This window comes from Topomyia yanbarensis, chromosome 3 (assembly GCF_030247195.1).
Source record: "Topomyia yanbarensis strain Yona2022 chromosome 3, ASM3024719v1, whole genome shotgun sequence".
NCBI classification, from domain to species: Eukaryota; Metazoa; Arthropoda; class Insecta; order Diptera; family Culicidae; genus Topomyia; species Topomyia yanbarensis.
Genome location: NC_080672.1, coordinates 267,872,935 through 267,885,136, shown reverse-complemented (window position 1 = coordinate 267,885,136; position 12,202 = coordinate 267,872,935). Strand labels below are relative to the sequence as shown.

General features: G+C 40.2%; 1 protein-coding gene across 6 annotated transcripts in view; it reads left to right on the top strand.

Annotated features, from left to right (window-relative positions):
* The window catches only part of LOC131689849 (protein furry), a 411,320-nt gene that overhangs the window by 15,987 nt on the left and 383,131 nt on the right, over positions 1-12,202 (top strand). For 2 of the 6 annotated variants that reach the window (XM_058975185.1, XM_058975186.1), the window contains exon 2: positions 3,423-3,521. The exons of the other annotated variants lie outside the window; for them this stretch is intronic. In XM_058975185.1, the coding sequence (XP_058831168.1) occupies positions 3,437-3,521 (85 nt within the window). In that variant the 5' untranslated portion in view covers positions 3,423-3,436. The remainder of the gene's footprint in view (positions 1-3,422; positions 3,522-12,202) is intronic. 6 annotated transcript variants of the gene reach the window in all.

Sequence of the window (12,202 nt, the reverse complement as noted above, 5' to 3'; positions counted from 1 at the left end):
TTCGGCTTCCTTGTAGGCAGGTCTACAGTGAATGCCATCCGAACGGTTGTGGAGGCTGCGGAGACTGCAGAGAAAAGGATATCGCGAATGCGTGGTGGTTACCTTAGACGTGAAGAATGCTTCAACAGTACTGGCTGGAATACTTCGACAGTACTAGCTGCACAGCGTGAGGGTTCCTGAGTAACTCTGCAGGATATCAAAGAGCTATTTTCAGTACCGAACACTGGTCTATGAGACGGACAAGGGAGAATGACATTACAACGGACGTTTCTCGGCCCGATGCTGTGGAATGCGTTGCACGATGGAGTATTGAAGCTGAACTTCCTAGAGGTGTAACGATTGTCGGTTTCGCGGATGATGTGGTGTTCAAAGTAGTCGGGGAATCGCTAGGAGAGGTGGAGGCATTCGCCACGGAGACGATTATTAATCATAAAACAGAGGTAACGTTGATTAGAAGCCGAAAAACGGCAACAGGCGAAACTTCATTGTCGCAGATTATATCATGGACTCGAATCGTGAAATTATGCTATTGGGTGTGAAAACCGGTGACCGGCTGAATTCATAAAGTCACTTTCATTATGCTAAGAGGAAGACGGCAAAAGTAACCACAACTTTGGTTGCCGCGCCAGTGTACCGGGCACCACAAACCATCTGGAATCGCCGGACCGAAGCCCCTTGAACAGACTAGTTCCACTGCCAGTTACTAGATCGAGTGAAGCGCCAGCGGCTGATCGTTGAGTCTTCAGCGAAGCAGAAGCTCTATCCGGTATCGTCGAAACGATCTCGCCAATTACTGGTTGGTCCATTGAGTAGGATATATGGACTGTTTGAGTAGAATACGACAAAACTGGGAGCAAAATGACTCACACAACGGGCAGCGGGATTGGGAGAAACTTCGGCGCCGAGGGATAAATGGTTCATTTAGATGGAAGCTGGAATGGCTCGCGAGAACAAGAGCTACAGGGCTCACCGAAATGGGAGCCAAATGGCTCCGGAAGGTCCGCCACTGTGATTATCCGAATAGGAGTTCGGAGCTAAATCACCCTAATGTATGCAGAAGCTGATGGAGGAAAGCCGGAAGTTAAATAGCTGAAAGGACTAGAAATTTAATGGATCAAGGGATACCCCAAGTAAACTGCGAAAGATTCATGAGCAAAACAAGGGATGAAACAAAATAAAGTTTGTGAAACTCATATACAAACATGTCTTTTAGCCCTCAAGCACTTACGCTATTGTAATTTGTACACCACTTTGAGAATTTCTGGTATCATTTTGTTGCAAAGACATTTATCAACGCCAAACCGCCTTGTATTCCTCAAATAACATGTTCTGGACAAGATATAATCATTTTTATTCACAGACACATTTCAAGTGCAACTATTATATCTTGAAAATGGAACAACCGAGATGGAAATTTCGACAAAATAACATTCCATCGAAAAATCTCGTGATCTCGATCATGCAACAGGGTAATCTTCGGAAAACCTGTTCGGAAGATCAAGAGCTAGCCTGTGGAAGACCAAATAGTTTTCAACTCTGCCACTAGGTAGCGCCAGAGATCATGTTTTTTAGTTCGCCGTATCTCAAGATCGAAACAGTCTCCCCTCGATTTAACGCTTTGATGTAATCTCGTAGGGCAAAAGGAAGGAAGAAAAGTAAGGACTGTTTTGTAGTGGTTCAAATTAAACTGTTATCAATGTTTGTACAGTAGGAATCACTGATACTAATGACGCGCACAAATGGTGTCGGTAAATCGTCGCTGTTGTGCTATCTTATGACAAGCGCCATTTCGCACATTTCGGGAAAAACGATTTTTAAAGTTTGAAATTGAATATCTTCAAACTTATAAATGATAGAAACACTTCATAGAAAACAATTGATGCTTCTATCTATTCCGTATTAATCTCTCAAATATTACGAAGATCGGTTGACTATGTTGCGAGTTGTTACTAAAAATGTAAACAAAAGTCGCACTCACACGTGTCATAGGTGTGTATTGATGACAAAATTTGTATGGCGTGTCATAATCGTGCATGGAAAATATTCCATAGAAAAAATCATCAATTGTTAACTTTTATTCATATCTTTGGCTTCATTTGGTCTATGAACAATCGGTGAGATGCATTTTGAAGGAAATGAGTCAGGGAACCTAGAAAAAATAGTTATTTAAGGTTAAAATGTTGCCAAATATGCTATATTTTAGGTTGTAGAGTTAAACTGCATCTTTCTCACAATTCGTGTATTTTTGTTTTGAAAATGATTATGTCATTCTGCTTCTCAGAGAGTTTTACATAGAAAAACATCCTATACATCAAGATAGCTTGCGCCAAACCCCAATCACAGTCATTTTAAACAAAAAACATAGAATTTCTCAGCACGTTTCTCACTATATCTTAGTAACCAAGCAGAATGTCAAAATTCTGAAAACGCCACTTTGTAGAGATTTTTCAGACAAGTAATGTTGCATATCTAACTCAGTTTACACCAAAATGGCGTTTGTCATAAAATAGCACAACAGCGACGATATACGGGTATCTGTTGTAGATACAAGATCTAAATGGTTTGATTATCTTTTGGGACAAAGGGATTGTGTAAAATTGTAAAGGTTCACCATCACTCACACACACAAAGCAGTTCGGAAGCAAAAAAAAATCTAGAAAATAATCTGAAAGTCCTACGTGTAAATGAGAACTTCACATTGTTTACTTTCCCCCCGTTAATGGACCATCCATAAATGACGCAGCATAATATGGAGGAGGGGGAGTATTCTATTTTGTGATGATGTGTGACGACAGGGGGGTCATGTCATGCTACGTAGCTTTTTTAAAGGGAATAGAGGTTGACCTGATATCACGACAACCTTACCCGTTTCATCTAACTACCATCGTTTTTTATTTTTTTTTTATTTTTTACGTTGACAAGGGGGGGGGGAGGATTACCGTCAAGCTCCGTAATTACCAGGGGTTATTTAGAGGTTTGTGACGAAATGCTACGACGGGGGAGGGGGTGTTAAAATCGTTAAAAAATGCTACTTCATTTATGGATGATCCCTAATCAGGTTCATTCGAATCTGCCATCATTTTCACTTTGCTGTCGTTATTGAGCATGCAATTCATACTCGATCGAAAAAGCGATTCGTAATGTAGAGTTAGGGCTGAATCATTTGGTCGGTTTGACATTTGCTCTTTAACTGTATGCATAATATCCTAGTTGAAGTCACAATCTTTTGATGAGCACTGGAAAATTATTGGAAGATTTTATGATGTAATACAGTGAAGACCCGTTTTATCAGCCGCTTGATTAATTTGAGGCTCGAGTCTTCTCTGTAGTCAAAGGATAAAGAAAACGAAGTGGGGTTAGAATTTGCACAAAGACTTATTGATTATTTTGCTACAATCGTTACTAATTCCCATTTGTATTAGTGAAAACCAATTTTATGTTGGAGCGATCTAGTTTTTCTGCGAAGTTATTTAGAGTAGCTGTACGGATTGGACAATCGTTGCACCTGTTTTCTTCCACTCGTAAGTATTAAACGATACATCCTCGGAAAGCCCAAAAGAATTGTTAGACATTGTTAGCTATCACTCGAGATCATTAGGTTTAGATAGGTTAAAAGATAATGTAATTTTTGCACCAAATTTGCTTTTTAACATATCGAATGTCTTGATTGTCTTGATTTATTGAGGGAGAATGTTCATGTTTCGAATCTGCTGTTAACATATAGCTTTATTATAAGCTTGTTTTTGGATAAACAACTAAACGGTATTGGTAAAAATCCCTATATAGTTCATTTTTTATTATTATTTTGAAGTAATGTTTTCTAAAGTAAATAACGTATTAGTTTCGAATTAATATTTGGTCATACAAAACAAATATTGGTCTTATAATCGTCTCGAAAAAAGTCTGTGAATTTTTATGCCCAATAACGTCAAACCAGGAAATAGCCAAGTGCCCTGGTCTGAAACACAAAAAACCATTCTATAGATATTCCCAAATACACTTTTAATGTATATTGGGTCTACAGCCAAAAGCTAAATATAAGTGGTAATGTAATACTATTTATTTTAACAATAGTTTTGGGGAATTAACAAAAATGTGTGTAATCGACAGCCGGAAGGTTAAAACCTTTCTCATGTCCTATTATAAAATTAAATCATTCGTGGAATATCTTAAACTCAGCGCCAATTTGACGAAAAGTAAGAAGTGAGAGAAAAATTTACTTAACTTGCTCGAAAACCCTATATCGATCAGCTGAAAAACTAAATGAATTGCTACATAAATACAATGAGTGATTGCAACGTGTACCTAATATAAACGGAGAAAAAAACTGCCGACTAGTTCCTTGTTCTTCCACGGCATTTAGTAGTCACGTCATCCTCGCTGTTATTGCTTGTTTTCGACTTCATTAATTCTCATCAGCTAGGACTCCTTTTCTTGTGGGATATCAGAGGTTTGCTCAGAATCACAAACAGTGTTTTCGTTTTTTAGAGCTAGCGTCAATTTAGGGCTTACTTAGTCCTGTCACTAAGTTAGTGTCGGATTCTGATGAAACGCAAATTCCATAACTAATTTAGTTTAAGATTTTGTGCCCTTAATGCACAAAAGTGGGTTAAAACAATTTTCTTCTTAGTGGAGAAAAATTAATTTTACCTTTATCTGATCTGAAATTTTGCACAGTTCTTCTTCACAGGTAACAACGGGTGCTTTTTACAAAATTATTGTTTTATATTATTTAATAACATGCAAAATTTGTTTAGCGAAAAACGGGACCGGGACTGCTACGATAAGCTAAAAAATCGAGTAAAAAATAAAATTCTCCCGCTATTACCTGAGGAATATTGTGAAGAAGAACTGTGCAAAATCTCAAAACGCTTGGTCTAGTAGATGATGAGTATCAGTGTCATCACGACAAAAAAAAATCGAGGAGGCGCTTCCAGAGATTCACTGTCACTCATTTAATTTTCAGTATTTTTCAATGAAATTTTGAGAAAATGTTAATATATAAAAAATGGATGGATATACTAACACTCTCGGCATCGCCACAACGATTTTAAGAAAATATGTCTTACTATCCGAATTAACCTTACCCCCCTTACCTCAGAACTTCTTTTCGTGCGGGACATTACGCAGGACGAGGGGTTTGCTCAGAATAACAAATAGTGTTTTCGTTTTTTGGAGCCAATCTATCCGGCGCTAGCTTCGTTCTGACACTAAGTTAGTGCTAGATTCTGATGAGACAAAGTCGAAACGCAAATTCCGTAACTAATTTGGTTATAAGTTTTGTGCCCTTGACGCGCACCAGTGGCTCAAAACAAGTTCTTCCTTAAAGGTAATAGTTTTTACCTAACTTTTCTCCACTAAGGAGAATTTAGCATAGAACAAATCAATATTAAGTTAGAAGCAATCATATTGGTAACCGCTTATTTACACAGTTCTCAGTGCTATTACATGCTGCATCATATTATCAATGTACATATATATTAGAGTGTCAGTTATTTTTGCGACCTTGCATAGTTGCCCAATGTCGGTCAAAAATGAATCAAGGTATCGAAAAAAAATGGACAAAATCTGAGTGAAACCGGAGTATATAAACACGTGCCCTAAAGCGATTATATGGAATTTACATGCATTTTTTCATACGTTTTATATAAAAATTGAAAACTTTTTAGGTGATCGAAAAATTTTGAATTTGGCCTTTGAAAAATTTATATGAATGAAAACAAATAAAAAAAATCGAAGACAAACCCGAAATCTAAGCACTTTTAGAAAACAATATTTTCAAAAAATTGATTAAATATCCGTTTGAAACCTAGCATCATGTGCTCGTGCTCTATCAAGTTTTAAATTTGTTAGATCTCTTTGAAAAAGTTATTACGCAAATAAATTTCAATCGATTTTCGACACCTTGATTTATTTTTTGACCGGCGATGGACGAAATTCCAACATTACAAAACTAACTGCCACCCTAATATATACCCATATGCATCGTACAGGTACCTATTAATGATATTCCTGTTGCTCGCGTGTTGCACCTTATTCTACATCGATATTATTGGCAGCGGTGTTACCGAGCTAAATTTCCGCGACTGAACAGTTCATTGCATCGCGTTACGGCATTGCGTCTAACAAGTTCAAAGTCACAGTATTCAAGGTGATATAATTTGTTGTTGTGATTGATGTTATTATATGATAATTTGTAATGGATCTTCTAGATGATTTTGGAAGGAAGTACTTTTAAAGATAAATTTAACTTTTTGTAGTTTTCACCCTAGTGAGAAATTTTGGTTTTTACCAAATTTTCCTCCTTAGGGTGAAATATAGCATAATAGTTTTTATAGTTTTTGGTGAAGTTATTCCGATTATTGTGATCAAATATCTCGCGACTATCTGGAATTCCATAGATGCTCAGTTTGACCAAAGCTTTTAAAATCGTTCGCATTTAGCAGTGGTAGGAAATTTTGAATCATTCTACCGTCTTACATTCTGTTTCGAAAAAATATGTCCATCCATGCAATTGTATTTTGCCTTGACCTTGTATGTATTTATCACTCCGTGCTTCTACACAAGCCGCACCTTCGTGGAAAGCTGCTAGTTGATGTTTGGACTTTTCGTTCCAATTCAGTAGCACACAGGACACTCTTACTCTATCCCGGTCGATTCATGGTGATGTTGATTTTTATCGAGGAAACGCGACAGAAGAGCGTTTTTAGTTTTTGTTCAAGTTTTCAACACTAATTTTTTCGGTTGTTTGAAAAATATGAATATACAGTCAAAGTGAAAAGCAAATGGTAGTTGTTTATTTTTTTTCAATATGCTCAGTAGAGCGGTTGGGAAAACAACTTTTGCCACCTATCGTTGTGGATATACGTAGTGAAAACTCGACCATGATATTCCACTTCCCGATGTGATATGTGTGTTCGTTTTGATTGCATTATCGGAAAACTTCTAGGAATATTCGAGTCTACTGAGTTTGGTGAAACTGTACGGCAATAAAAGAACCCAATTTAGCAAGACCCAATTGTTCTAGGGTAGAAAAGGTCGCTTGATATCAAATTACTTTTTCTTTTTAATGACGGATTTCTACCTGATTGCTTGCTGCTAGAATAGGAGTTCCAGATAACTGGAAAATATTATTCATCCTTTCTGAACTAATTAAACTCTCAAGAAATAGAAATCTGCAGAAACATCCTTGATTTTTAGGCTAAAAGTTCAAGTTACAAATATTTTACTACATTTAATTAACATCGAAACATCAGCGGGTAAATCAAACCCTGCGAAAGAATTCGTGTAAAAAAATCTACGCCCGGGTGATATACGCAATTTGGCGCTTCAGTAGTGTATTCATCACTCTAGACTATTCTTATGTACTATTGGCACAATATTCTTGACATCAGTAAGTCTCCATAACACTAGATTCAAATATTGGAACTCTACTTGTGTTAACAACTATATAGATGCTCACTTACGACGTCCCGCAAGTACAGAAGTTCTGTTCTACCATGGCGAAAATCGTACCGCGTACCGTTTGTTCACTATTCATAAGAAAGCTTTCTTTAGTTGTGCTGGCTGTTCGGCCATCTATAGAAGTTGTCATTCATTGTCAGCTTCTTTCTCCGAACAGCCTAGATAAGCCGTTTAGTGTCGGTAGTGGTTGTTTAAACCGGCCAAGTATTACACTACGGACTACCTGTTCCGATGTTAAAAACCTACCAAACAGGGAACCCCTATTCCATAGTGTGTTCGCTGTACGCACCGAAGTTTTTCGCCGATGATCCGCATAAATTTGTCAAATTTTTGTTGGCTAGGGGTTTGCTGAGACTGCAGACTGTAGTTCGATGAAGTTTTGCTGGGTTTCGATTATCAAACTTCGATGTGTACAGACGAGCCTGCCCAGTGGTATCCGGCCAAGAATTGAGCCACTGGGTTCATACTCCCATGTCGTAGGAGGCGACTGAAAGTAGGAGTCCCTATGTCAAGGTGTAGTTCCGTGTCGAGGACTTGATGACTGCTAGTCGCGCACGGAACACTTTGGATTTTTTTTTTTGGAATTGCTTATTAGACCGGACAATTCATTCTATATGTCCGGAAGCATATAACAGATCCTTACCAAATTTGTTAGCAGCCTGTAAGGTATACCTTTCATATGAGGCTAAGCTTGTAAAAATCGGCCCAACCATCTCCGAGAAACTGATTTGAGTTTGTTAATTTTGAAAGATGGCCACTTTTCCTGGGCACTTCCAGAACCGTCTATGGTGGTCAATGTGGTCAACAAGACTTCGATGGGCCGTTAGTAATCTAGAACTGCAAATGCAGGACGTTTGGCTCCCTTTCTATCCAAAAACAAATCCCTTTTGCATTCATCGCGGTATCGGTTTGAAAAGTTTCTATGGGACCATACTCCACAACACGTAACTCCGAAACCGTAAGTTGGATATAAATGAAATTTAACAGTTTTTGAGGACACTACACCGTTCATTTGAGACTAAGTTTGGCCATCACCGAGAAATGAATGTAACTGTTATTTTGAAGAACCGTCGATTGTGGCCAATGTGGCTAAAGAGACTTTGAATGACTGTTTGTGACCTAAAACTACAAATATAAGCAGTGGTGGTCTTATTATGGAACAGTTTTCATCTTTTTACATTCATCGCAGTATCACGTAACACCGATGATGGAGCAGTGGGTCCTCGTCCCGAGTACCGGTGTTTACTTGGTAGGCAGTTACCACTTCGTTGGCTTTTGCAAATTTTGTCTCGCGGGACGGTCCAAGATCCCTTAAGCTATAAGCTGCAGTCCTATCATTAATGATTTAGACACGCAAATCCAAGTAATGTGGCACACATTTTAATATATTGCATCATTTGGACATCATAACGGTACCAGTTTATATAGAAATTTGCAGTGTGATCGTACTCTTCAATCCGTAACTCCGGAATCCGAAGTCCAATCAATAAAAAAATCAATAGTGACCGATGGGAAGGTTATACCTTTCATTTGAGACTTAGTTTGTGCCAATCGGTCGGGCCATCTCTGAGAAAAATGAGTGTGATTGTTTGACACATACATACATACATACATACATATACACACATACACACGCATACAGACTTTTGCCTATCTCGGCGGACTGAGTTGAATGCTGTAAGAAACTCGGACCTGCGGGCCTCGGTTAAAAAGTCGAAATTCCAACCGATTGCATAGCTTTTCTATAAAAATGTCTTACTGCACTATCTGGGTCTACGTATCGTCATTCCAAAACCTATCGATGTCACGTGTTTGCGTCACAATTCTGTTATTTCCGCTAATAACTCTAGGATTTCCGTATTTCTTACCACTAAACAATTCGGATACAACTCAACTCTGCGAAACCATGCCCGTTTTAAATCATTCGTTGCTAGCTTTTCGAACGAGCCACACCTGGGCTATATCGTCCGGATGGTGTGATAAGTGGGAGAGGCTATGAGTTTTCGGCAGTTCACCAGTGTGACATAAACCCGCACAACCGAATGAAAACCGGGTGCCAGTACTAGAGTTAATTATTAATTATCTACTATTTCATTTATTTAGTTCAACATCAATTTCATGATAACACTGAATCAACAATTTGCCTCCACAATACTCGATTTGTAGTTGCTGCTCTCCAACGTCGGTTACGCACAACACTCGTCAAATCACGTTCCACCTGGTCCGTCCATCGTGCTCTCTGCGCTCCTCGCCTTATTGTACCAACCGGATCATTAGCGAACACCATCTTTGCAGGATTGTTGTTCGGCATTCTTGCAACATGCCATGCCCACCATATCCTTCCAGCTTTGGCCACCTTTTGGATACTTGGTTCGCCATAGAGTGCAGTGAGCTTGTGGTTCATCCTTCTCCGCCACACACCATTCTTCTGTACACCGCCGAAGATCGTCCTTAGCACTCGTCGCTCGAAAACTGCTAACGCTTGCAGGTCCTCCTCGAGTCCAAGTCTCGTGCCTGTAGAGAACCACCGGTCTTAAAAGCGTTTTGTACATGGTGCATTTGGTGCGGGGGTGAATCTTTCTTGACCGCAGTTTCTTCTGGAGCCCATAGTAGGCCCGACTTCCACTGATGATGCGTCTTCGGATTTCACGGCTCATGTTATTGTCCGCCGGTAATAATCCTAGGTAGACTAAATCCTCCAGTACCCCGAAGGTATCCCTGTCGATCGTAACGCTGTTTCCTAGCCGGATCCTGTCGTTTTCGGTTCCGCCTACCAGCATATACTTTGTTTTGGACGCATTTACCACCAGTCCGACCTTCGCTACTTCGTGTTTCAGGCGGGTGTACAGGTCTGCCAACGTTCCAAATGTTCGGGCGATAATGTCCATGTCGTCCGCGAAGCATACAAATTGGCCGGATTTCGTGAAGATCGTGCCTCGGCTGTTGAGCCCGGCTCGTCGCATCACACCTTCCAGAGCGATGTTGAATAGTAGACACGAGAGTCCATCACCTTGTCTCAGTCCCCGTCGAGATTCGAATGGACTGGAAAGTTCACCCGAAATCCTTACGCTGTTTTGTACACCGTCCATCGTTGCTTTGATTAGTCGAGTCAGCTTCCCGGGAAAGCTGTTTTCGTCCATGATTTTCCATAGCTCTACGCGGTCGATACTGTCGTATGCCGCCTTGAAGTCGATGAACAGGTGATGCGTTGGGACCTGCTATTCACGGCATTTCTGGAGGATTTGCCGTACGGTGAAGATCTGGTCCGTTGTCGACCGGCCATCGATGAAGCCGGCTTGATAACTTCCCACGAACTCATTTACTTTAGGTGATAGACGACGGAAGATGATCTGGGATAGCACTTTGTAGGCGGCATTCAAAATGGTGATCGCTCGGAAGTTCTCACACTCCAAATGGTCGCCTTTCTTGTGAATGGGGCAGATCACCTCTTCTTTCCACTCCTCCGGTAGCTATTCGGTTTCCCAGATCCTGACTACTAACCGGTGCAGACAAGTGGCCAACTTTTCCTGGCCCAACTTGCTGAGTTCTGCTGTGATACCATCTTTGCCAGCTGCTTTGTTGTTCTTGTTGGATGGCATCTTTAACTTCCCTCAACGTGGGAGTTGGTTCATTCCCGTCCTCAACTGCACTGACGTAGTCAAATCGTCCGTTGCCTTCGTCATCTGTACCTACATTCTCCTCGCCGTTCAGGTGCTCGTCGAAGTGCTACTTCCACCTTTCGATCACCTCACGGTTATCCGTCAGTAGGCTCCCGTCCTTATCCCTACATATTTCGGCTTGCGTCACGAAGCCTTTGCGGGATGCGTTGAAGTTCTGGTAGAACTTCCGTGTATCTTGAGAACAACGCAGCAGTTCCATTTCCTCGCACTCCGCTTCTTCCGATGAATGCTGCCTCCGCTTCTGTTTGTATCGTTCTACATTCTGTCGGGTTCCATGCTGCAGAATGACCTCTCGCGCTGCATTCTTCTCTTTCAAACCGCTCTGCACTCCTCGTCGAACCAATCGTTCCGTCGATAGTAATTATCTACTATTTGTTAATTCTAAAAACACGAAATTTGGTGCGCGTGGCTAACTTTTGAACCGCATATTGTCCATCAACTGAAAGATTAAATTTGAATATTTCCTACAATTGATAGCAACAATGGTCTAACGAATATGTGAAATTTGCAAATATGTGTGATTTGTTAAAAGTAATCTTTCGGAAACATTCCAAAAATCTGTAATATTATAGACCAGCTTGCTACTCAAACGTACATTGATAATTTGAAATATGGGAAAACCTGTGTTTGTTCTGTGGCCTGACTGTAACAATTAGTTTGTACAGCTCCGTTCTAGTAACAAGGGTCAATTCAAACAAAAATTCCCCATTTTAGTTAAATATGCTTACTACAATATAATTGAATTACTACTGAAAAGGACAATGGGCTTGTTTTATTATGGGAGGCACAATAGGTCCGCTAACGGCGGATTCGGCGAGCCATTTCGATGTCTTTCGACATGATGGGTTACTAGCTTGGCGTGGAAGGTGCACTATTTCGTAATAGGTCGAACAAATCGACCAGGAATGCCTTGTTGGCTTCTTGGGGGTCATTACGGCTGAGATGAGTAGATCGATTTTATAGTCCTGCGCAATCTGACGAACCAGACGCACTGGAAGGGCCAGCTTGCGGATCAGTAGCTCCGTTGACTTCTGATAGCGGGTAAATTTCCCACAGGG